This window comes from Coregonus lavaretus (assembly GCF_964263955.1).
Source record: "Coregonus lavaretus genome assembly, chromosome: 15".
NCBI lineage: Eukaryota > Metazoa > Chordata > Actinopteri > Salmoniformes > Salmonidae > Coregonus > Coregonus lavaretus.
In genome coordinates, this window is record NC_140002.1 from 30,274,564 (window position 1) to 30,301,900 (window position 27,337).

Sequence of the window (27,337 nt, forward strand, 5' to 3'; positions counted from 1 at the left end):
GTTGCCAAACGTCAGCCTCAAAACCTTAATGACTTGGAGATGGAACAAAATCCCTCCTGAGATGTGTGCAAACCTGGTGGCCAACTACAAGAAACGTCTGACCTCTGTGATTGCCAACAAGGGTTTTGCCACCAAGTACTAAGTCATGTTTTGCAGAGGGGTCAAATACTTATTTCCCTCATTAAAATGCAAATCAATTTACAACATTTTTGACATGCGTTTTTCTGGATTTTTTTGTTGTTATTCTGTCTGTCACTGTTCAACTAAACCTACCATTAAAATTATAGACTGATCATGTCTTTGTCAGTGGGCAAACGTACAAAATCAGCAGGGGATCAAATACTTTTTTCCCCTCACTGTATATATGTTGTGAAATTGTTATATATTACTTGATAGATATTACTGCACTGTCTGAGCTAGAACCACAAGCATTTCGCTACACCCGCTACACGTGTATGTGACAAATAAAATGTGATTTGATTTGATCCTGCCTAATGAGCAGGCAGGCCGTGCCTATAGCATATCATAATCACATCAATATTTATTTATTTATTTATTAACCCATCCAGGACACATATCTTTTTTGTTTTTTACAGCTTTTCTGCTACAAACAGTGGGGAGAACAAGTATTTGATACACTGCCGATTTTGCAGGTTTTCCTACTTACAAAGCATGTAGAGGTCTGTAATTCTTATCATAGGTACACTTCAACTGTGAGAGACGGAATCTAAAACAAAATTCCAGAAAATCACATTGTAATATTTTTAAGTAATTAATTTTATTGCATGACATAAGTATTTGATACATCAGAAAAGCAGAACTTAATATTTGGTACAGAAACCTTTGTTTGCAATTACAGAGATCATATGTTTCCTGTAGGTCTTGACCAGGTTTGCACACACTGCAGCAGGGATTTTGGCCCACTCCTCCATACAGACCTTCTCCAGATCCTTCAGGTTTTGGGGCTGTCGCTGGGCAATACGGACTTTCAGCTCCCTCCAAAGATGTTCTATTGGGTTCAGGTCTGGAGACTGGTTAGGCCACTCCAGGACCTTGAGATGCTTCTTACGGAGCCACTCCTTAGTTGCCCTGGCTGTGTGTTTCGGGTCGTTGTCATGCTGGAAAACCCAGCCATGACCCATCTTCAATGCTCTTACTGAGGGAAGGAGGTTGTTGGCCAAGATCTCGCGATACATGGTCCCATCCATCCTCCCCTCAATACGGTGCAGTCATCCTGTCCCCTTTGCAGAAAAGCATCCCCAAAGAATGATGTTTCCACCACCATGCTTCACAGTTGGGATGGTGTTCTTGGGGTTGTACTCATTCTTCTTCTTCCTCCAAACACGGCGAGTGGAGTTTAGACCAAAAAGCTCTATTTATGTCTCATCAGACCACATGACCTTCTCCCATTCCTCCTCTGGATCATCCAGATGGTCATTGGCAAACTTCAGACGGGACTGGACATGCGCTGGCTTGAGCAGGGGGACTTTCTGGATTTTTGTTTTAGATTCCGTCTCTCACAGTTGAAGTGTACCTATGATAAAAAATTACAGACCTCTACATGCTTTGTAAGTAGGAAAACCTGCAAAATCGGCAGTGTATCAATTACTTTTCTTCTGATAGTGGATATAATGATGAAGATCTGACATGGTTTCAAAGGTACAAACTCAACATATTTTATACAAGGTTTGTCTATGTTGAACATTTATTACCATGATGACATAATCCTGTGGTTGCAATTTCACCCTCAAAACATCAGTTTATGTTGATAACTTTTTTCAAATTCAATCTATTTTCCAAGTAGATTTCATGTCAAAATACGTTGAAAGATTAGTTAAAACAAAGTTGATTCAATCACTTTGTGCCAAGTGGGATGGCTCCATACTATGATATGATTATAATTACACTGGGACGGGTAATTATGGTGCTCCTCTCAGCTAGATAGGAGTAATTGAAACACAGGAAAATGGTTTTGTAAACAGTGTTTTTTGTTAACCTTCCATCTTCCCCGACTTGGTATTAAGAAAGTTTGCTGCTACCTGCTAAGTGTACCTATGATAAAAATTACAGACCTCTACATGCTTTGTAAGTAGGAAAACCTGCAAAATCGGCAGTGTATCAAATACTTGTTCTCCCCACTGTATACATACATTGTACATAGACATTTTACATACAGTATCAGTAAAAAGTTTGGACACACCTACTCCAATGAACTTATCCTCTGCAGCAGAGGTAACTCTGGGTCTTCCTTTCCTGTGGCGGTCCTCATGAGAGCCAGTTTCATCATAGCGCTTGATGGCTTTTGCAACTGCACTTGAAGAAACTTTCAAAGTTCTTGAAATTTTCCGGATTTACTGATCTTCATGTCTTAAAGTAATAATGGACTGTCATTTCACTGCTTATTTGAGCTGTTCTTGCCATAATATGGACTTGGTATTTTACCAAATAGGGCTATCTCCTGTATACCAACCCTACCTTGTCACAAGACAACTGATTGGCTCAAACGCATTAAGGAAAGAAATTCCACAAATTAACTTTTAAGAAGGCACACCTGTTAATTGAAATGCATTCCAGGTGACTACCTCATGAAGCTGGTTGAGAGAATGCCAAGAGTGTGCAAAGCTGTCATCAAGGCAAAGGGTGGCTACTTTGAAGAATCTCAAATATAAAATATATTTTGATTTGTTTAACACTTTTTTGGTTACTACATGATTCCATATGTGTTATTTTATGGTTTTGATGTCTTCACTATTATTCTACAAAGTAGAAAATAGTAAAAAATAAAGAAAAACCCTTGAATGAGTAGGTTTGTCCAAACTTTTGACTGGTACTGTACATGGTACTTTTATATAAAGCAATCACATAACAATAATACATTACCAAACATAAACTCTTTAATCCCACCCCCCAGCCACTCTCAGCCCTTCCCATCTATCACCATAGACCACCCTCGTTTGGTTTTCATGTGCCATATATTTTTCAATTGTGCTGTGATGTTTTATATAAATGTAGAACCTTTCTAAATTGTATAGTATCCACAGATTGTGAGCTAAAGATAAAACCTTTCGTACAAGTATTATTGACTGACTATGGCTTTCCAAATCTCCCCACATCAATAAATTGGTTATAACAAACTCTGAACACCGTAACACGTGACAGCCAAATGGATGCAGAGGATGTGACAAATACACTCAAAATGAGGGAATATTTACAGGTTGCTCAGGAGGTAAAGGCAAAATCAGATGTGTGGAATAAATGTGACTAGTTGTGGAAAATACTAGAGATCAACAATAATAAGGTAAGGAGCAAGTGCTGCTTGCATTTTATGTATGCCAAACAGGTGCTGTATATATTACAATATAATTTCTGACCGTTTGGAACAATGTAAACACAAAATAAAGTGTAAGCATACCAGAGAGTCTGTAACGTTTTTTTGTTACGCCTTTATTACAGCAAAGACTTAAAACTGTCACATTAATTTGTGAATGCAATTTCCGAAATGGAACAGTTTATTTAAGGTAATTATTCAAGGCTCACTTTATTTTATTTTAAAATTTAAATGCTTGATTGCATTTCAAATCATGAACGACTCGTATGCGGTGTGATGACATTAACTAATTAATGATCGATTGATACAGTAGCCTATAGAAGTATTGAAATATAGGCCTTAGTAAGTTACGGTATCAAGACTAAACAGGATGTGCTCTTAGGTCTACAGCTCGATGGTGGTTATACAAGGCTGCTATACTAAGCCTATTAATGATAATGATATCACTTATTATTATAATGATCATCATAATAATAATAACAACAATAAGAAGGAGATCAAGAAAAAGGAGCGTTATTATTATAAATATAATTTTCCAGACAATTTGGAACAGTGTAAACACTAAATAAATTATAAATATTACCAGAGCCGCTATTCTAACGGGGGGAAAAAAGTGTAAAGCCTTTATTACAGCAAAGCAACGATTAAAAACAGCCTAATTTTTGAAATTGTTTACTTGACATGCCGTTGCGTGAGGCTTGGTGCTCACGGAATCAGTAGGCTACTAAACAAACACTCAAACAGGCAACAGAAGCAGGATCTGTCTTTTTTTTATAAAGCCAGGCACATTTAACAGTTAGACTATTGATTATAGACCTAATTAAGTTGGGGTTTCCTCTCTCCTCACTTTTCTTAGATAATAAGGCAAGGGCTGTTTTCTCATCTCATTCTGCTGCTGCCTCCGCCGCATTGTTCTCAACACCAATATGCTGGTTAACTTTGCTATTATGCACATAGCAACATGATCTAGGAAAAGGCGCCAATTCAACAGCGCACTGATGTGTTTCAGAACCGTGGATGACGACCGCTATCCAATGAGGGAGAAAGCGCATGTTATAAAATAATCATATTTTTATTAGTGTTGCACCATTGTTCTTATGGACTGTGCCATCCCCACGGCCTCCACAATGGGTCTGTCCACTCCACAATGGGTCAGTCCACTCCACAATGGGTCAGTCCACTCCACAATGGGTCAGTCCACTCCACAATGGGTCAGTCCACTCAGTGCGAATCAGACAGGTTTCTTCTACACCATGATAGTTTTTTTGCTACTGCTCCACTAAAGAACTCTTGGTCGACCAACAGCCTATCGACCAAACAATCGTCCAGGACTAAATTGGGTCAGCCCTAATCCTTTTTATCCAAGCCAAACTTGGTGCAAAACCACGCCCACGGGTAACCTAGCAACATTCAAAGCCTCGCTGACTGGTCAGAGTTCTGACGTTCCCTGTAACTGGAAGTAAATGCACCTGAGAGGAAGAAAGTGCAAATAGGGAGTGTGATGGTGCCTGCCATTCCAGGAATCATGGGAGATGCACAGTTTCCCGGCCTCATTTGAAATGAGTTAAACGGAAGGCAAGCAACAAGTGACTGTAGATACAGTAGCTAACATTACATGATTGTCAGTAATTGGGAATCAATGGAACTTGCTTTGCCCATTTAGCTAGAGCTAGCTATGCAACTAGCACAAAAACGAAGTCTCTCAATAGTCTATCAATCAAATGTGTTTATAAAGCCCTTTTTTACATCAGCAGATGTCACAAAGTGCTATACAGAAACCCAGCCTAAAATAGTCTTTTCTTAAACACTTACATAACCACACTAAGCTAACGCTAGACAACGCACACTACTAGACAGCTTCAGCCCAATCAGCGTTGTAAACTAGCGATGACACTTGTCTTCACAGCTTAGCGACCTCCAAAAACAACGCAACTATCCATGATGTCGATGCTATCCATCTGGTCAGTTAGACTGGCTGCAATCACTCACTAAAAAGATACATAGTTCAATGCAACTTCATATCCAAATTCGGGAAATGCAAGTTATGGCTGACAATGTTTTGATTTGGTTGGGATTCTTTCTCTCCCGCGCCTTTACTTCGTCACAGTGAACAACTGAACTCTGACCAATCAGCGCGGCTTTAAATGTTGCTAGGTTTCTCATGGGCGTGGTTTTGCACCAAGTTTGGCGTGGACAGATTTGGACGACTGACTGAACCTAATCAGTACATCTCCACTCGACAAACGTCATCAATTTAGGCACTAAATGTCCGTATAGCCTCTCCCTATGCAAATACTGCTTGCTAATAAGATTATCTTAAACAAAAGCTCTAAAATGATATGTCCTTAACCCACAACTGGCCATTTAACCTAAATAGAACGTTAGCTATAGATGGAAGCACCTCAAGACTGACAACTAGTCATTACAAGTTTCCAAAAATGACAATCATCAGTGAAGCTTTAGCACGCGCTGTACTTACCCTCAAAGCTGCGAGGTCGATGTCATCCAAGCTTCGTGTGGGGGCGTTTTCGGACATACTGGCAAAAGTAGTAAATTAGCACAAAAAGTAGCAGCCAGTAGAAAATCCAGGTGGCCCAATGTTTAATTTAGCTGTGTCTTGCGCTGTCAGGTCCCAATCAGACAGATATGGGGGTACCTTATGAGACTTTACTTGCTAACTTACAGTAGCTAGATAGCTAACTAACATAAACAACCGGACGCAAAAACGGCAAGGCGAAACGCAGTTAGCTAGCAAGCTAGTCCCATTGCGTGACAGAGACCCAATCTTGTGCTGCACTCTATGCGTTCATTTTGGGAATATTGGTGCGTATGTTGCATGACAATTCGAACGAGGTCGTCGACAAATACTTTGAATTTTAACTACACGATACAATTATGTTTGTGAGATGAAACAAAAGTTAGAATAAGTAGCTAGATAGCTAGCTGCTGGCTAAATAACAGCGCAATAATACAAAGCAAAGGTAGTCCGCAGCAGAGCTGTCAGGCTGAGAACGTTATCTAGCAAGCTAGCTACCCACGCACAAATCAAAAATAAGATTTATTTTGAAGCTTGCATTATAGCTGCTCGCAATTTCCGTCCTGCATAGACTTCAAATGTTCCACAAATGAAGTATCAAGCAAATGGCGCGCTCAGTATATGATATGTAGTTAGCTAGCCAGCTAGCTACGACGAATGTCCGACATTCGATATCTGAACACAAACTTTCATTCCTTTCGCGTTGACACTGATCGCGCCTTGCAATGCCTGTACCGACGGTGGAAAAAAAACAAGCAGTTTCTGTACGGACCCAATTGTACGAATTGGAGCTGGTTCGTACTTCTAAATATATACTTTAGTTAGGAGTATAGTTGATACCATCCAAGTAATTTCCCGACACATATAGTGCATAAACTATTTCCTCGCCATGTTTTGGTAACGTTAGCCCTGTTCGTCTGTATGGTCGGCTATGACGTCCCTTTATAGCAAGTGTCTGTATATATAAACACACACACACAACACCCTTTCCTCTACTATTTTTTTCTCTCTTCCCACTCCCTACTCTGAAGAGTGCTACGGTACTGCATCGGGGACAAATTACCTGAGAGAGGATCAGTAAACATGCATACTACTGCTGCCTTGGCCTGTAGCTAGCCTAGTGTTTACCTGGCTGACTGGGACAATCACAAATGGATTGACATGACTCAAAAACCAGAGGCAAATGAACTAATACTGTTCACATTAAAACTTATAAAAATGTTTATTAAATGTTAAAGATATAGCTACATTCGTACACATGACAATTTGGAAAAATAAAAGCCTATAGGCTATAGCCTAGTTATTCTAATAATTAAGTGATAAGTGATCAGGCTGGTTTCATGGACTAGACGTAAAATAGTAAACGAAAATCAGGGACACTCAGTATGATATGTTATGTTTAGTACGGTTACATAAGACAGGTTATTTAAAGCAAATATGAAAGGTGGGTGGTTGGTCGGGTGGATGCCACCTAGCTAACGTTAGCCACAACCAATTGGAATTCATAACATATGTATTGAACATTTGCATTTGTAACATATATGAAATGATGGACATCCACAAATTAATACATACCATACCAAATGTAAAATATCATACTAATTTGAGTCCCAGATTTTAGATTACTATGCTACGTCTACCCCTGAGTCCAGGTTGCAGGCATACATACATTTAATGCACATTAAAATGTTTAAAAACATAGTGAAAGTTTGGCCTACACGGTTTAAAAATAAGTAGAAAATACTTCATTCATATAAAGGTTATTCAAATGTTAAAGAGCTACAACTCTCCCCTTCTTTCAAGATTCAACATAACATAGTGTGGTGAATATAATCAACATATATGGCGCAAAAAAATTATAAATGTAATTTTAGTAAAAAAGCAATGATGTTGGTGAAATGAAAATGTGAAACCAATGCAAAAATCTAAACAAAAGTAGTTGTAGTAGGCCTGGTAGTAGTAGTAGTAGTAGTAGTAGTGGTACTAGGTGCTTTTAGCAATGCGGGTATATTTACATACACTAGCGATGCATTCAATTGTATTGGTGGGAATGGAAATTTGAGACAAAATATCTAAAGTATCGTATTATTAAACAGACTTTCCAAATGTGACCCACTTCCTCTCTGCTTACCTCGTGTCAAAATAAAAAGTCCTGCATGTGCTCCATATGTGGACAAAAAGTAATAATTTGTGGTGGACTTTTATTTTGACATGAGGTAAGCAGAGAGGAAGTGGGTCAGCAACAGACCCACGTTTGGAAAGTCTGTTTAATAATATGATCCTTTAGATATTTTGTGTCAAATTCCCCCCTTAATAACTACCAACTGTCCTGCACATATCCACAGTAAGTTGAAATTGAATTGTATTTAACTTCTAGCTTCCCACCAACTGCTTTTGTGCAACCCAATACAATTAAAAGCAACACTAGTGTATGTAAACACACCCGAGTTGCTAAAAGCACCTGTAGTAGTGGTAGAAGTAGTATCACTAAATAAATGTTACTATTTCAGTGAGTCACCTTTTCCTTGATCAAAACTGTCAAAAAGTTACTCATCCCATCCCAGATTAGAAACTGTGCTTTACAAAAAAATAAATATATTTGCTCCCCTTTCTCAAAATGTAGTGGAATGTTCTGGACCACTGACAACAGGGTAAGTTAGTAACAATAATTCACTTGGTTGGCATGGTGACAGCAAAAATAAGCAACAATTAAAGCAAGCCAGGAGCACCCCCTGAATATCTTTCTCATTCCCCTCTATTCACCGCATGCCCCTCATATGGTCCTTTGCCTTCCTCTTTTGTCATTGCCTATTTTCATATACCTCTGTCTGATTCAGTCTATCGCTCATCTGTCCTTTCCTCTTTCGGCCACAATCTAGTCAGCTCTTTATAACCGTCACCATAACAACCACAAATGTTCTGACAGATTTGCTGGCACTGCATTGAGAGTGGAAGCTAGAGGCAGAGAGAGAGAAAAAGAGGCATAGGGAGAGAGCAGCAGAGGGAGAGAGAGGCTGAGAGAGACGTAGAGAGAGAGAGAGAAGAGCTATCCACCCACACAACCTTGCAACAATAAATGTACGCAATGTTCCTAAATCATCTGAGACTCTTGACTTCTGATCTCCATTCCTCCTCCTGCATCTCATACAGTGGCATTCTGTTCCTGTTATGTTCTATAATGGCGGACTCGTACCTAAGACCTTTAAAAAAGGAAATACTCAGGTTCATTATTATATTAACAAACAAATTTGGTCAGTTGAGTGTGGCAATGATCCAATGTCATAAAAATTTACATTTGACATTAAAACAGTGGTAATCCTTCAAATAGCCATGTCTCAAAGTCACTTGGAGCCCATAAAAGTCTCATAATGTGTTAGTATACATCAGGGATCAACTAGATTCAGTTGCGGGCCATTTTTTCCTTTAGCAGATGGTCAGGGGGCAGGAACATAATTACAAATACATTTGTAGACTGTATATTGACCACAAGAAGCCCAAACAGATATAACATTTGACAAAAACATAATCATTTTAAACCTTGCTTACATTTGTATACAATCATGTACACTGAGTGTACAAAACATTAGGAACACTTTCCTAATATTGAGTTGCACCCCCTTTTTCCCCTCAGAACAGCCTCAATTCATCGGGGCATGGACTCTACAAGGTGTCGAAAGTGTTCCGCAGTGATGCTGGCCCATGTTGACTCCAATGCTTCCCACAGTTGTGTCAAGTTGGCTGGATGACCTTTGGGTGGTGGACCATTCTTGATACACACAGGAAACTGTTTAACATTAAAAAAAACAGCAGCGTTGCAGTTCTTGACACACTCAAACTGGTGCGCCTGGCCCCTATCATACCCCGTTCAAAGGAAGTTGCCCATTCACCCTCAATGGTACACACACAATCCACATCTCATTTGTCTCAAGGCTTAAAAATCCTTCTTTAACCTGTCTCCTCCTTCACCTACACTGATTGAAGTGGATTTAACAAGTGAGATCAATAAGGGATCATAGCTTTCACCTGGTCAGTCTATGTCATGGAAAGAGCAGGTGTTCCTAATGTTTTATACACTCAGTGTACATCTCTCTATTATGCGTGGGAATACCTTGGAAAATATTTCCAAAATTAAAATCACTTGGAGCTGATTTGCTAATGTTTTTACAGTCTTTTGTTTCCAACAATAAAATAAAATAAATATATATTTTATTTATTTATTTGCTCAGAAAACTTGGGGGGATCAAATACAATCACCTGCAGGCCGCCAGTTGGGGAACCCTGGGATACATTATCATCTGGTGTGTTTTTAAATGTTTGACCGTTTTAACAGAGTTAAAATCCACTCTGTATCAACAGCTATGTAAAAATCTTGCATCTAATTGCATTCTTTGTAGACACATCAGTTAGTGTTTTTTAGCTAGGTGAGTTTAGAATACATTTTGTTCCAATCTTTTTATTAACAATGGAGTGGAATCTGGCGAAGGTGATACAAATCTATAAAGGTCTTCCCTGCTGTACTGGGATTTTTCAGTGTCATCCTGGCCCTTGTGGCTGGTAGCCTGGTACTCTTATGTCCAGAGTCCCGTAGGAGCCATGCCCTCCTTACTGCCCAGTGGGGGGAGCAGACTCTCCTCTGACAGGAAGTTGAGGGGGAAGTGGACCAGTAGCCCCCTGATGGCCTCCAGCTCCTCTTTAGCTTGCTGGGGGTCTGTGTCACACAGGCGCTCTATGCCTGAATGCTCTTTCAGCTCCCTCATGCTGTGGACAGAGTTGCAGGGGAGGCAGCGGAAGACCTGTTCCAGGTAAAGGGAAGGAACAGCCAAGGGGAAAGGTGAGTAGCAGAGAGGACAGGGAGGGAGGTTAAAGGGAAAGAGAGATGAATAACTATGCACATGAAAGAGATCCAAACATAGCATTTAGTCCTATTCATTTCCATTTATACCTTGTCATAAATCTTAGCATTCAGTTTTGCTGTCGTGTTCCATCCCAACAAGAAAAACTGATCGCTGATCGGGTCATCAATATCGATCTTGGGGTCAGAATCGGCTCCTAAAAGCACCCTGGGAAGCACATGCACATAGACTTGTAAGTCAGTTACTGCCAAACAGCTACATTAACTGCACATTCAAACTGTTGCTAGAGTGACAGTTCGTAATACAGCATCTGAGTAAAGGTTGGTGCACAAATTCACATTTCAAAAAACGGAATTCCTTCATACGGAGAATGACGACCACGCTTGCGCAATATTGTCATCTGAGATGGTTCCCTTGGAAACTAGAGGATATACTTGGTAGCTGCTGATTCGAGCCAAAACTAATAGCTCTGCTGGCATAATAGGCTTCAGGCAAGCTCTGTGAAGCGTATGCATATTCTGTCTAGGACTCTAAGGGACAGTTTTAGTGCATCACAAAAGCCAACAATTACTAATCAATAGATCCATCCACTAGTAGTGCAGTCATCGTTATTAGTATGTCAGTGTAGGGACCTTGGTTACCCCCTCCCTCACTAACATAAGGATGACTATGTGGGAGTTGTTCATCTCATGAGAAGTGATTCACTTCTGCAGAGGGGATAACCCTTTCATGTCCAAACACACCCAGGTTCACCCCAGATATATAATTTCTATACCCCTCAAACTCAGTAAACCTCTCTATCAGTGAACTAACTGAATGTAAAATCACAGAGAGTGCAGAAGTGTATGGACCCTACTGACATATTTTCCATAGTCCTGACCTGAAACACTCTTTGCGCAGTGCCAAAGTGAGGGGTCCGGCCTGGTACTCCTCTCCCCCCATCATGGAGAGGACCCTCTCCTCATCCTCCACCAGCAAAGCCAGCTCACTGTCCCGGCTGCCCAGCATACTGCGGTCATTGATGTTGGCCGAGCCTGGATGGAGGGAGAACAGAGAGCGGAGGGAATAGAAACCGGATAGGAGAGGAAAGAGACAGAGCCAGAGACAGAAAGAGAGAGCAAAGAGGAGAGTGTAGTGACAGTACTAATATCAGTGATGATGGCCATAGATTCTGCAGTGACTTGCTTACAATAAAGTATGTGAGTTGGTAGCAGCAAACTTTCTTAATACCAAGTCGGGGAAGATGGAAGGTTAACAAAAAACACTGTTTACAAAACCATTTTCCTGTGTTTCAAGGACTCCTATCTAGCTGAGAGGAGCACCATAATTACCCTACCTAGTCCCAGTGTAATTATAATCATATCATAGTATGGAGCCATCCCACTTGGCACAAAGTGGTTGAATCAACTTTGTTTTAACGTAATCTTTCAACGTATTTTGACATGAAATCTACTTGGAAAATAGATTGGAATTGAAAAAAGTGATCAACATAAACTGATGTTTTGAGGGTGAAATTGCAACCACAGGATTATGTCATCATGGTAATAAATGTTCAACATAGACAAACCTTGTATAAAATATGTTGAGTTTGTACCTTTGAAACCATGTCAGATCTTCAACATTATATCCACTGTCAGAAGAAAAGTAATTGATACACTGCCGATTTTGCAGGTTTTCCTACTTAAAAAGCATGTAGAGGTCTGTAATTTTTATCATAGGTACACTTCAACTGTGAGAGACGGAATCTAAAACAAAAATCACATTGTATGATTTTTAAGTAATTAATTTGCATTTTATTGCATGACATAAGTATTTGATCACCTACCAACCAGTAAGAATTCCGGCTCTCACAGACCTGTTCGTTTTTCTTTAAGAAGCCCTCCTGTTCTCCACTCATTACCTGTATTAACTGCACCTGTTTGAACTTGTTACCTGAATAAAAGACACCTGTCCACACACTCAATCAAACAGACTCCAACCTCTCCACAATGGCCAAGACCAGAGAGCTGTGTAAAGACATCAGGGATAAAATTGTAGACCTGCACAAGGCTGGAATAGGCTACAGGACAATAGGCTTGGTGAGAAGGCAACAACTGTTGGCGCAATTATTAGAAAATGGAAGAAGTTCAAGATGACGGTCAATCACCCTCGGTCTTGGGCTCCATGCAAGATCTCACCTTGTGGGGCATCAATGATCATGAGGAAGGTGAGGGATCAGCCCAGAACTACACAGCAGGACCTGGTCAATGACCTGAAGAGAGCTGGGACCACAGTCTCAAAGAAAACCATTAGTAACACACTACGCAGTCATGGATTAAAATCCTGCAGCGCACGCAAGGTCCCCCTGCTCAAGCCAGCGCATGTCCAGGCCCGTCTGAAGTTTGCTAATGACCATCTGGATGATCCAGAGGAGGAATGGGAGAAGGTCATATGGTCTGATGAGACAAAAATAGAGCTTTTTGGTCTAAACTCCACTCGCCGTGTTTGGAGGAAGAAGAAGGATGAGTACAACCCCAAGAACACCATCCCAACCGTGAAGCATAGAGGTGGAAACATCATTCTTTGGGGATGCTTTTCTGCAAAGGGGACAGGACGACTGCACCGTATTGAGGGGAGGATGGATGGGGCCATGTATCGCGAGATCTTGGCCAACAACCTCCTTCCCTCAGTAAGAGCATTGAAGATGGGTCGTGGCTGGGTCTTCCAGCATGACAACGACCCGAAACACACAGCCAGGGCAACTAAGGAGTGGCTCCGTAAGAAGCATCTCAAGGTCCTGGAGTGGCCTAGCCAGTCTCCAGACCTGAACCCAATAGAACATCTTTGGAGGGAGCTGAAAGGCCGTATTGCCCAGCGACAGCCCCGAAACCTGAAGGATCTGGAGAAGGTCTGTATGGAGGAGTGGGCCAAAATCCCTGCTGCAGTGTGTGCAAACCTGGTCAAGACCTACAGGAAACGTATTATCTCTGTAATTGCAAACAAAGGTTTCTGTACCAAGTTCTGCTTTTCTGATGTATCAAATACTTATGTCATGCAATAAAATACAAATTAATTACTTAAAAATCATACAATGTGATATTCCGGATTTTTTTTATGATAAAAATTACAGACCTCTACATGCTTTGTAAGTAGGAAAACCTGCAAAATCGGCAGTGTATCAAATACTTGTTCTTCCCACTGTATATGCTGCGCAGCACCTCCTACTGGAAAGTTGATCTATCTATAGCTATCCGTTTGGTCTCCCATCAAGGGTTTTAACCAAGCCCTGCTTAACTTTGATTTGTCACAAACTACTACCAATGTGCTATCACGAGAATTATTAGAGAGATCTCTTAATAATTAAATAGATTCACTGTTGTTGTCAAATTCATTCAAAAGGGTAGGTTTAACAGAGAAAATGTTAAAGAATAGGACTAAATAATATCAAACGTTATTTAAAAGTGCATTTAAAGTTTGATTTGATTTGACCTATTCTTTAAAGGAGATTCTCCAGTACTTTTGTATACTTTTTAGCCAATAGTTCTGAAAGTAGCACTCACGAGCCAAAAGTGGTCTTCGGATATTGTGTACTACGTCACATGTGCAGATATGTGCACCACATCATTGCTCTCTCTCTCTCTGCTGTGTGTGCATCTTGCTAGCTGTCACTCAAATGGCGAGGGGCTGAAGCTCATAACTCAAACACTGTTTGCAAAAAGACCGTTCAATGCAGCGTGTAGTGGAATAGGCCTAGACTAGGCTATATTTAAGCAATAAGGCCCGAGGGGGTGTGGTATATGGCTAATATACCACGGCTAAGGGCTGTTCTTATGCACAATGCAATGCCGAGTGCCTGGGTACAGACCTTAGCCATGGTATATTGGCCATATAGCCCCCAAGATTCCTTATTGCTATTATAAGTTCCCTTGGAGAGTTCATCAATGAGCTTGACGCCTTGATATGTTCCTTTCCTGAGGATGGCTCACCCCTCACAGTTCTGGGTGACTTTAACCTCCCTACGTCTGCCTTTGACTCATTTCTCTCTGCCTCCTTCTTTCATCTCCTTTCCTCTTTTGACCACCCTCACACCGTCCCCCCCCCTACTCACAAGGCAGGCAATACGCTTGACCTCATCTTTACTAGATGCTGTTCTTCTACTAATCTCAATGCAACCCCTCCAAGTCTCCGACCACTACTTTGTATCATTTTCTCTCTCGCTCTCCTCCAACACTACTCACTCTGCCCCTACTCAGATGGTAATGTGCCGTCGCAACCTTCGCTCTCTCTCTCCCGCTACTCTCTCCTCTTCCCTCTGCTAAATCCTTCTACTTCCAATCTCCTGATTCTGCCTCCTCAACCCTCCTCTCTGAATCTTTTGACTCTCTATGTCCCCTATCCTCCCGGGCCGGCTCGGTCCTCCCCTCCTGCTCCGTGGCTTGACGATTCATTGCGTGCTCACAGAACAGGGCTCCGGGCAGCCGAGCGGAAATGGAGGAAAACTAAACTCCCTGCGGACCTGTCATCTTTCCACTCCCTCCTCTCTACATTCTCTTCCTCCGTTTCTGCTGCTAAAGCCACTTTCTACCACTCTAAATTTCAAGCCTCTGCCTCTAACCCTAGGAAGCTCTTTGCCACCTTCTCCTCCCTGCTGAATCCTCCTCCTCCTCCCCCTCCCTCCTCCCTCCTCCCTCCTCCCTCCTCCCCCTCTGTGGATGACCATTTTGAAAAGAAGGTTGACGACATCCGATCCTCATTTATTAAGTCAAATGACACCGCTGGTCCTGCTCACACTGCCCTACCCTATGCTTTTGACTTCTTTCTCCCCTCTCTCTCGAGATGAAATCTTGTGACTTGTGATGGCGGCCGCCCAACAACCTGCCCGCTTGACCCTATCCCCTCCTCTCTTCTCCAGACCATTTCCGGAGACCTTTCCCTTACCTCACCTCGCTCATCAACTCATCCTTGTCCACTGGCTATGTCCCTTCCATCTTCAAGAAAGCGAGAGTTGCACCCCTCCTCAAAAAGCTACAACCGATCCCTCCGATGTCAACAACTACTGTCCAGTATCCCTTCTTTCTTTTCTCTCCAAAACTCTTGAGCGTGCCGTCTATAGCCTAATATAGCCAACTCTCCTGCTATCTCTCTCAGAATAACCTTCTTGATCCAAACCAGTCAGGTTTCAAGACTGGTCATTCAACTGAGACTGCTCTTCTCTGTGTCACGGAGGCTCTCCGCACTGCTATAGCTAACTCTCTCTCCTCTGCTCTCATCCTTCTAGACCTATCTGCTGCCTTTGATACTGTGAACCATCAGATCCTCCTCTCCACCCTCGCCGAGTTGGGCATCTCCGGCGCGGCTCACTCTTGGATTGCGTCCTACCTGACAGGTCGCTCCTACCAGGTGGCGTGGCGAGAATCTGTCTCCGCACCACGTGCTCTCTCCACTGGTGCTCAGTTCTAGGCCCTCTCCTATTCTCTCCAGGTGGCTCTGTCATATCCTCACATGGTCCCTCCTATCATTGCTACACAGATGACACACAATTCATCTTCTCCTTTCCCCCTTCTGGTAACCAGGTGGCGTATCGCATCTCTTCATGTCTGGCAGACATATCAGTGTGGATGTCAGATCACCACCTCAAGCTGAACCTCGGCAAGACGGAGCTGCTCTTCCTCCCGGGGAAGGACTGCCCGCGCCATGATCTCGCCATCACGGTTGACAACTCCGTTGTGTCCTCCCAGATTGCAAAGAACCTTGGCGTGACCCTGGACAACACCCGGTCGTTCTCCGCTAACATCAAAGCGGTGACCCGATCCTGTAGGTTCATGCTCTACAACATTCGCAGAGTACGACCCTACCTTACACAGGAAGCGGCACAGGTCCTAATCCAGGCACTTGTCATCTCCCGTCTGGATTACTGCAACTTGCTGTTTGCTGGGTTCCCTGCCTGTGCCATTAAACCCCTACAACTCATCCAGAACGCTGCAGCCCATCTGGTGTTCAACCTTCCCAAGTTCTCTCACGTCACCCCGCTCCTCCGCACACTCCACTGGCTTCCAGTTGAAGCTCGCATCTGCTACAAGACCATGGTGCTTGCCTACGGAGCTGTGAGGGGAACGGCACCTCCTTACCTTCAGGCTCGGATCAGTCCCTACACCCAAACGGTTCTTCCACCTCTGGCCTGCTGGCCCAGTCAAAACTGTTCGCTGCTCTGGCACCCAAATGGTGGCAAATTTTAAATATACTCTAAAAATAAAAATAAATAGAAAAATAAAAAATTGTAAAGTGGTTGTCCCACTAGCTATCATAAGGTGAATGCACCAATTTGTAAGTCGCTCTGGATAAGAGCGTCTGCTAAATGACGTAAATGTAAATGTTAATAAACTGGTTACCAACGTAATTAGAGCAGCAAAAATACATGTTTTGTCATACCAGTGGTATATACCACGGCTGTCAGCCAATCAGCATTCAGGGCTCGAACCACCCAGTTTATAATAGATACATTTCTTACCCTTTCTTTTCACAGGAAAAATGTGGCCTTTTATAAAAACATTTCATGCAATTCTACTATACTTTATATGACTGGAAACATTTGCATAATCTTTTATAATACAACAAAAATTACAGGGTGGCCTATACTTTGCTAACTGACAAACAGATCAATAAAAATGACGTTGTCTGCAACGATCTAATAGGCCAACAAAAAGGGGAGACACAAATATTGTCCAAAATATTGCCATATGCCTGGCTTGGCCTCTCGTTCAGACATTCGCAACTCAACAATCATCTACAGTTGAAGTCGGAAGTTTACATACATCTTAGCCAAATACATTTAAACTCAGTTTTCACAATTCCTGACATTTAATCCTAGTAAAAATTCCCTATCTTAGGTCAGTTAGGATCACCACTTTATTTTAAGAATGTGAAATGTCATAATAATAGTAGAGAGAATGATTTATTTCAGCTTTTATTTAATACATAATATTCCCAGTGGGTCAGAAGTTTACATAAACTCAATTTGATATTTGGTAGCATTGCCTTTAAATTGCTTAACTTGGGTCAAACGTTTCGGGTAGCCTTCCACAAGCTTCCCACAATAAGTTGGGTGAATTTTGGCCCATTCCTCCTGACAGAGCTGGTGTAACTGAGTCAGGTTTGTAGGCCTCCTTGCTCGCACACGCTTTTTCAGTTCTGCCCACAAATGTTTTATAGGATTGAGGTCAGGGCTTTGTGATGGCCACTCCAATACCTTGACTTTGTTGTCCTTAAACCATTTTGCCACAACTTTGGAAGTATGCTTGGGGTCATTGTCCATTTGGAAGACCCATTTGCGACCAAGCTTTAACTTCCTGACTGATGTCTTGAGATGTTGCTTCAATATATCCACATAATTTTCCTTCCTCATGATGCCATGTATTTTGTGAAGTGCACCAGTCCCTCCTGCAGCAAAGCACCCCCACAGCATGATGCTGCCACCCCCGTGCTTCACGGTTGGGATGGTGTTCTTCAGCCTTTTTCCTCCAAACATAACGACAGTCATTATGGCCAAACAGTTATATTTTTGTTTCATCAGACCAGAGGACATTTCTCCAAAAAGTATGATCTTTGTCCCCATGTGCAGTTGCAAACTGTAGTCTGGCTTTATTATGGCAGTTTTGGAGCAGTGGCTTCTTCCTTGCTGAGCGGCCTTTCAGGTTATGTCGATATAGGACTCGTTTTACTGTAGATACTTTTGTACCTGTTTCCTCCAGCATCTTCACAAGGTCCTTTGCTGTTGTTCTGGGATTGATTTGCACTTTTCGCACCAAAGTACGTTCATCTCTAGGAGACAAAACTCATCTCCTTCCTGAGCGGTATGACGGCTGCGTGGTACCATGGTGTTTATACTTGCGTACTATTGTTTGTACAGATGAACGTGGTACCTTCAGGCATTTGGAAATTGCTTGACTTGTGGAGGTCTACAATTTTTTTCGGAGGTGTTGGCTGATTTTCCCATGATGTCAAGCAAAGAGGCACTGAGTTTGAAGATATCCCTTGAAATACATCCACAGGTACACCTCCAATTGACTCAAATGATGTCAATTAGCCTATCAGAAGCTTCTAAAGCCATGACATCATTTTCTGGAATTTTCCAAGCTGTTTAAAGGCACAGTCAACTTAGTGTATGTACATTTCTGACCCACTGGAATTGTGTTACAGTGAATTATAAGTGAAATAATCTGTCTGTAAACAATTGTTGGAAAAATTACTTGTGTCATGCACAAAGTAGATGTCCTAACCGACTTGCCAAAACTATAGTTTGTTAACAAGAAATTTGTGGAGTGGTTGAAAAACGAGTTTTAATGACTCCAACCTAAGCGTATGTAAACTTCCGACTTCAACTGTATTTGTTATTTGCCACACATGCTGCCCAAATTGCAGGCCCTTCCGACAGGCTATGCGATTGAAAACAATCCACGTTTTTGAAGAAGCTAATGATCCTCCGATCCTCCAAATCATGCTTTCTGGTGTAGTAGCCTATTTTGAATGATTGTAAGTATTTCTGTATAGACAGGAGTAGGCTAATTAAGCGATATAATTTTGGCAATTTAATTCAATTTACTTTATGGATGCGCCGCCTATGCCCCAGTGGGATGCCAGGTGAAGAGTTTCATTGGGTGGTACCAAAAGGAGGGACATTACACAGTGAGGAGTGCATGTGTATAAACATATTACAAACCATGAAATATTGTATAACGATTCCAATAGAACTACTTAGAAATCGCATTAATCTTTAATGAGGGTGGTGCCTTTTAAGTTCCTTTCCTCACCCTCCCCTTAAGTCCAGGATGGATGTATATATAGCAGCATGTTTTTTTAGCTCTGCATATTATTCACCTTGTGATTATTATGCAGAGGCAGTAATTAGCAGCCTGTGATTGATCCCAGCGATTAATCACAACCTGCATTGGAAATGGCACCCTATCCCCTATATAGTACACTACTTTTGTCAAGAGCAAAATTACTGCATTATATAGGGAATAAGGTGCCATTGCAGACACAATTATGTCCCATCCCATCTCTGAATCTGTCTCAAGTGTGGCTGTGATGATGGTGACTCACCGATGATGTAGCGGCGGTCATCGGCTATGAGTGTCTTGCTGTGTACGTAGATGAGCTCTGTGACCAGGGACTGGGAGAGCTGGGAATGCGTGCGCAGGCCACACAGGGTGATGTACTTGCTCCACTGGTCCTCAACTGGGGGGAGGGGGTAGAGAGACACACTGGTTGGTTGGCACACTGGCATAGAGCTAATTCCAATGAAAAAACTAACGCTAAGGAAACGGGAGCACAAATTAAACATGAGAAGACATATGGACGTTATAGGAAAACAGGATGAACTGATGAAGTATGAGGAGAATGGAGAACTATACTATAGTAAGTATAGATAGTAAAGGCAGATACTTTTAGTGTATGTGGTCACCTCTTCAAATTTGTGGATTCGGCTATTTCATTCATTAGTGGATTCGTTGCTGACAGGTGTATAAAATCGAGCACACAGCCATGCAATCTCCATAAACAAACATTGGCAGTAGAATGGCCCATACTGAAGAGCTCAGTGACTTTCAACGTGGCACCGTCATAGGATGCCACCTTTTCGTCAAATTTCTACCCTGCTAGAGCTGCCCCAGTCAACTGTATGTGCTGTTAATGTGAAGTGGAAACGTCTAGGCATAACAATGGCTCAGCCGCGAAGTGGTAGGCCACACAAGCTCACAGAACGGGACCGCCAAGTGCTGAAGCGTGTAAAAATCGTTTGTCCTCAGTTGCAACACTCACTACTGAGTTCCAAACTGCCTCTGGAAGCAACAAGAACTGTTCGTCGGGAGCTTCATGAAATGGGTTTCCATGGCCGAGCAGCCGCACACAAGCCTAAGATCACCATGCACAATGCCAAGCGTCGGCTGTAGTGGTGTAAAGCTCGCAGCCATTGGACTCTGCAGGAGTGGAAAGCAAGTCACCTGGGGTGGTGAATCACGCTTCACCATCTGGCAATGCGACGGATGAATCTGGGTTTGGCGGATGCCAGGAAAACGCTACCTGCCCAAATGCATAGTGCCAACTGTAAAGTTTGGTGGAGGAGGAATAATGTCTGGGGCTGTTTTTCATGGTTCGGGCTAGGCCCCTTAGTTCCAGTGAAGGGAAATCTTAACGCTACAGCATACAATGACATTCCCAGAACAGCGCCGGAGAAGATGGCTGCCGTTTTACAGCCCTCTAACCAATTGTACTATTATGTGTGTTTTTCTGCGTTATTTGTAATTTATTTTGTACATAATGTTTCTGCCATCGTCTCTTATAACCAAAAAGAGCTTCTGGATATCAGGACAGCGATTACTCACCTCGTAATGGACGAAGATTTTTTCTTCAACGAGGCGGCCGCGAAGGATATCATACAGACACCCGACAAGGCCCAAATCTCCGTCATTCGCGTGAGGAAGAGACGGAGATATCGCGGACGAAGATCGGGGTGCCTTGTAAGGATCCGACGGCGAGCGAGTAAACTGCCTCTTCCATCAATCCTATTAGCCAACGTTCAATCTTTTGAAAATAAAGTGGACGATTTAAGATTACGGTTATCCTACCAACGGGACATTAAAAACTGTAATATCTTATGTTTCACGGAGTCGTGGCTGAACGACAACAATGATAACATTCAGCTAGCGGGCTATACGCTACATCGGCAGGACAGAACGGCCGACTCCGGTAAGACAAGGGGTGGCGGTCTGTGTATATTTGTAAACAACAGCTGGTGCACAAAATCAAATACTAAGGAAGTCTCTAGGTTTTGCTCGCCTGAGGTAGAGTATCTTATGATAAGCTGTAGACCACACTATTTACCAAGAGAGTTTTCATCTATATTTTTCATGGCTGTCTATTTACCACCACAAACCAAGGCTGGCATTAAGATTGCACTGAATGAGTTGTACAAGGCCATTAATCAACAGGAAAACGCTCATCCAGATGCAGCGCTCCTAGTGGCCGGGGACTTTAATGCAGGGAAACTTAAATCCGTTCTACCTCATTTCTACCAGCATGTTAAATGTGCAACCAGAGGGAAAAAAACTCTAGACCACCTTTACTCCACACACAGAGACGCATACAAAGCTCTCCCTCGCCCTCCATTTGGCAAATCTGACCATAACTCTATCCTCCTGATTCCTGCTTATAAGCAAAAACTAAAGCAGGAAGCACCAGTGACTCGGTTAATAAAAAAGGGGTCAGATGACGCAGATGCTAAGCTACAGGACTGTTTTGCTAGCACAGACTGGAACATGTTCCGGGATTCTTCAGACAGCATTGAGGAGTACACCACATCAGTCACTGGCTTCATCAATAAGTGCATCGATGATGTCGTCCCCACAGTGACCGTACGTACATACCCCAACCAGAAGCCATGGATTACAGGAAACATCCGCACTGAGCTAAAGGGTAGAGCTGCCGCTTTCAAGGAACGGGACTCTAACCCGGACGCTTATAAGAAATCCCGCTATGACCTCCGACGAACCATCAAACAGGCAAAGAGTCAATACAGGTCTAAGATTGAATCATACTACACTGGCTCTGACGCTCGTCGGATGTGGCAGGGCTTGAAAACTATTACAGACTACAAAAGGGAAGCACAGCCGCGAGCTGCCCAGTGACACAAGCCTACCAGACGAGCTAAACCACTTCTATGCTCGCTTCGAGGCAAGCAACACTGAAGCATGCATGAGAGCACCAGCTGTTCCGGATGACTATGTGATCACGCTCTCCGTAGCCGATGTGAGTAAGACTTTTAAGCAGGTCAACATTCACAAGGCCGCAGGGCCAGACGGATTACCAGGACGTGTACTCCGAGCATGTGCTGACCAACTGGCAAGTGTCTTCACTGACATTTTCAACATGTCCCTGACTGAGTCTGTAATACCAACATGTTTCAAGCAGACCACCATAGTCCCCGTGCCCAAGGACTCTAAGATAACCTGCCTAAATGACTACCGACCCGTAGCACTGACGTCTGTAGCCATGAAGTGCTTTGAAAGGCTGGTCATGGCTCACATCAACAGCATTATCCCAGAAACCCTAGACCCACTCCAATTTGCATACCGCCCCAACAGATCCACAGATGATGCAATCTCTATCGCACTCCACACTGCCCTTTCCCACCTGGACAAGAGGAACACCTACGTGAGAATGCTATTCATTGACTACAGCTCAGCATTCAACACCATAGTGCCCTCTAAGCTCATCACTAAGCTAAGGATCCTGGGACTAAACACCTCCCTCTGCAACTGGATCCTGGACTTCCTGACGGGCCGCCCCCAGGTGGTAAGGGTAGGTAACAACACATCTGCCACACTGATCCTCAACACGGGGGCCCCTCAGGGGTGCGTGCTCAGTCCCCTCCTGTACTCTCTGTTCACCCATGACTGCATGGCCAGGCACGACTCCAACACCATCATTAAGTTTGCCGACGACACAACAGTGGTAGGCCTGATCACCGACAACGATGAGACAGCCTTTAGGGAGGAGGTCAGAGATCTGGCCGTGTGGTGCCAGGACAACAACCTCTCCCTCAACGTGACCAAGACAAAGGAGATGATTGTGGACTACAGGAAAAAAAAGAGGACTGAGCACGCCCCCATTCTCATCGACGGGGCTGTAGTGGAACAGGTTGAAAGCTTCAAGTTCCTTGGTGTCCACATCACCAACGAACTATCATGGTCCAAACACACCAAGACAGTCGTGAAGAGGGCACGACAAAGCCTATTCCCCCTCAGGAGACTAAAAAGATTTGGCATGGGTCCTCAGATCCTCAAAAAATTATACAGCTGCACCATCGAGAGCATCCTGACTGGTTGCATCACCGCCTGGTATGGCAACTGCTTGGCCTCCGACCGCAAGGCACTACAGAGGGTAGTGCGTACGGCCCAGTACATCACTGGGGCAAAGCTTCCTGCCATCCAGGACCTCTATACCAGGCGGTGTCAGAGGAAGGCCCTCAAAATTGTCAAAGACTCCAGCCACCCTAGTCATAGACTGTTCTCTCTGCTACCGCACGGCAAGCGGTACCGGAGTGCCAAGTCTAGGTCCAAAAGACTTCTCAACAGCTTCTACCCCCAAGCCATAAGACTCCTGAACAGCTAATCATGGCTACCCGGACTATTTGCACTGCCCCCCCACCCCATCCTTTTTACGCTGCTGCTACTCTGTTAAGTATTTATGCATAGTCACTTTAACTCTACCCACATGTACATATTACCTCAACTACCTCAACTAGCCGTTGCCCCCGCACATTGACTCTGCAACGGTACCCCCCTGTATATATAGCCTCCCTACTGTCACTTTATTTGACTTCTGCTCTTTTTTTTCTCAACACTTTTTTTTGTTGTTGTTTTATTCTTACTTTTTTTGTTTAAAATAAATGCACTGTTGGTTAAGGGCTGTAAGTAAGCATTTCACTGTAATGTCTGCACCTGTTGTATTCGGCGCATGTGACCAATAAAATTTGATTTGATTTGATTTGATTCTAGATGATTCTGTGCTTCCAACTTTGTGGCAACAGTTTGGGGAAGACCCTTTCCTGTTTCAGCATGACAATGCCCCCGTGCACAAAGGTCCATACAGAAATGGTTTGTCGAGATCAGTGTGGAAGAACTTGACTGGCCTGCACAGAGCCCTGACCTAAACACCATCAAACACCTTTGGGATGAATTGGAACGCCGACTGCGTGCCCAACATTAGTGCCGACCTCACTAATGCTCTTGTAGCTGAATGGAAGCAAGTCCCCGCAGCAATGTTCCAACATCTAGTGGAAAGCTTTCCCAGAAGAGTGGAGGCTGTTATCCTCTGTAGCTCAATTGGTAGAGCATGGCGCTTGTAACGCCAGGGTAGTGGGTTCGATCCCCGGGACCACCCATACGTAAAAATTTATGCACACATGACTGTAAGTCGCTTTGGATAAAAGCGTCTGCTAAATGGCATATTATTATAGCAGCAAAAGGGGAACCAACTCCATATTAATGCCCATGATTTTGGAATGAGATGTTCGACGAACGCAGGTGTCCACATACTTTTGGCCATACTTTTAGTGTACCTAGGATGAGCCTTCAGTTAGCGGGAGGATAAGCCAAACATAAGAGAAAATGACAAGCAGAAATGTTATCAGAGATGAGACAAACAGACGGGCAGTGATGCCAGATATTAGGTTGAATTGGAAAGAAAACTCACGTTCTCGCAGTCTCATCAGTATGGAGTACTCTCCACGGCACATGGTCCTGTGACAAATACATATAACTTATAGCATCAAATCAACAACAATCTTAGTTGTTGTCTAAAAAACAAATCACAACAAAATGTATGTTTTAACATCATATAAGTGATTGTGTCTTAGTGTCTATGCAGCAAACCAAAATTGGTTCTGTGAAAGTTCCTAGAACATTCGTTAGGTCTCGGCAATGTTATCATAACGCAGAACTGATGACTATAGAATGTTTGTGTAAAACATTCGCCTGATGTTGCAAGAACGTTCCTAGAACACATTTAATCTGTTCTTTAAAAAGGTTCCCAGAATGTTTCATTAGGTTTTGGGAACAGTCTGGTGAAAACATTGTGGGGACATCACAAAATATATGTTACCAAAACACAAAAACGTTCCAGTTGTGCGGTTGATTCTACAATGTTTATTTTAGGGTGCAAAAAGCATTCACCTGATGTTGCAAGAACATTCCTAGAACACATTTCATCTGTTCTTTAAAAGGTTCCCAGAATGTTTCTTTAGGTTGTGGGAACATTGTGGGAATATGACAAGAGATAGGTTCCCAAAACACTAAAACTGTCCAGTTGTGCTGACATTCAGATAATGTTTGTATCAGGGTGCACAAAACATTCCTCTGTTGTTGCAAGAATGTTGACAGAACAGCCGTTCTGAGTTCTTTAAAAGGTTCCCAGAACGTTTAATTAGGTTGTGGGAACAGTGTGGGTACATTACAAGAGATACATTCCCAAAACACAAAATATGCTCAGTTGTGAGGACCTTCATACAATGTTTAAATTAGGTTGCACAGGAAATTCCTAGAATGTTCTAAGAATGTTGACAGAACATTAAAACTTTAAGAACTTAGTCCAGGTGAAGTTATGGGAGTTGTCTGGGATGTTGCACAGAACATTCCCACAATGTTCCAAAATGTTCTACAATTTCCAAATAAGTATGTTTTTATGACATTCATATCATATTTATTTTAGGTTAAAAAAAATATTTCATTGATGTTCATGCAATATACATTTTACCTCTTGGAGGTCCTCAGGACATTTCAAGAACATTTAGAAAATGTTATATTTAAGTTTTACCTAATATTACCACATCACTCAGCATACAAATGTGTAGCTCCTTAAAGCATAAGAAAACCGATTGGATTACATCCCCATTATGTTTCTCTCCAGATGTAATGGCAATTCGCATTTGAGAGCTGTACTGTAGGTGATATAGAGACACATGAGATGTTATTTTCATTCATAGGACATTTGAACATTATTTAATCATTCAAACACAACCATATTTTTAGCATGATAAAAAAATCCCCATACAAATCTGTCAGTTTAAGCTAGAGATATGTTTTTTTGCATTGGATGCATCTCAATCCACCACATCCGCCTATGTCGCACTTCCGCATCTGCGGTGAATGGTGACAGAGCTACAGTGGTGTTTGTCAGACCATGAGACATCTCGAAAGTCGCTCTTCTCACAAAATCGTCTGTAGCGTCCGAACAGTTATTACCCCTTTATGGAAAGATTAGACTCTCACGAACACGTCGGTTGTTTTGCTCTAGGACGCCCACATGCCTCACAAGACTCAACTAAAGGTCCCCCGGTACCAGTAGAAAACATTTATGAAAGCATATATTGAGACTGTTTAGTGCCAAATATAAGTGGTTAAATACATGTAAAAATACAGTGAGGGAAAAAAGTGAAATGCTTTGAAAGGCTCACATCAACACCAACATTCCAGACACCCTGGACCCACTTCAATTCACATACCATCCCAACTGATCCACAGTCTACGCAATCGTGAACACAGTCGTGAACAGGGCACGAAAACACCTCTTCCCCCTCAGGAGGCTGAAAAGATTAGTTCTACAGCTGCATCACCGCTTGGTATGGCAACTGCTTGGCATCCGACCGCAAGGCGCTACAGAGGGTAGTGCGTACGGCCCAGTACATCACTCGGGTCGAGCTCCCTGATATCCAGGACCTCTATACCAGGCGGTGTCAGAGGAAGGCCCTAAAGATTGTCAAAGACTCCAGCCACCCAAGTAATAGACTGTTCTCTCTGCTACTGCACGGCATTGATGCACCAAGTCCGGAACCAACAGGACCCTGGCTGCTAAATAGTTAGTTAAATAGTTACCCGGACTATCTGCATTGACCCTTTTTGCACAAATTTTTTCTTGACTCATCACATACGCTGCTGCTAATATATATTATCTATATGTACATATTTACCTCAATTACCTCGTAGCACTGCACATTGACTAAGTTATCCTTACTCATTGTGTATTTATCATTATTATTATTATTATTATTATGTTATTACTTTCCTATTATTTATCTATTTTCTTTCT

The 27,337-nt window shown here is 42.7% G+C and overlaps 2 protein-coding genes across 6 annotated transcripts in view; both read right to left on the reverse strand.

The window, feature by feature from the left end:
• Positions 1–6,836, reverse strand: part of LOC311142065 (misshapen-like kinase 1) — a 46,646-nt gene extending 39,810 nt beyond the window's left edge. For all 3 annotated transcript variants that reach the window (XM_084177623.1, XM_084177624.1, XM_084177625.1), the window contains exon 1: positions 5,808–6,836. In XM_084177623.1, the coding sequence (XP_084033749.1) occupies positions 5,808–5,864 (57 nt within the window). In that variant the 5' untranslated portion in view covers positions 5,865–6,836. The remainder of the gene's footprint in view (positions 1–5,807) is intronic.
• Positions 6,837–10,084: 3,248 nt separating this feature from the next.
• Positions 10,085–27,337, reverse strand: part of LOC311142380 (phospholipase D2-like) — a 57,648-nt gene continuing 40,395 nt past the window's right edge. For all 3 annotated transcript variants that reach the window (XM_084178028.1, XM_084178027.1, XM_084178026.1), the window contains exons 20-24: positions 24,947–24,993; positions 19,796–19,930; positions 11,598–11,751; positions 10,807–10,924; positions 10,085–10,657 (exon numbers count right to left, since the gene is read on the reverse strand). In XM_084178028.1, the coding sequence (XP_084034154.1) occupies positions 10,433–10,657; positions 10,807–10,924; positions 11,598–11,751; positions 19,796–19,930; positions 24,947–24,993 (679 nt within the window). In that variant the 3' untranslated portion in view covers positions 10,085–10,432. The remainder of the gene's footprint in view (positions 10,658–10,806; positions 10,925–11,597; positions 11,752–19,795; positions 19,931–24,946; positions 24,994–27,337) is intronic.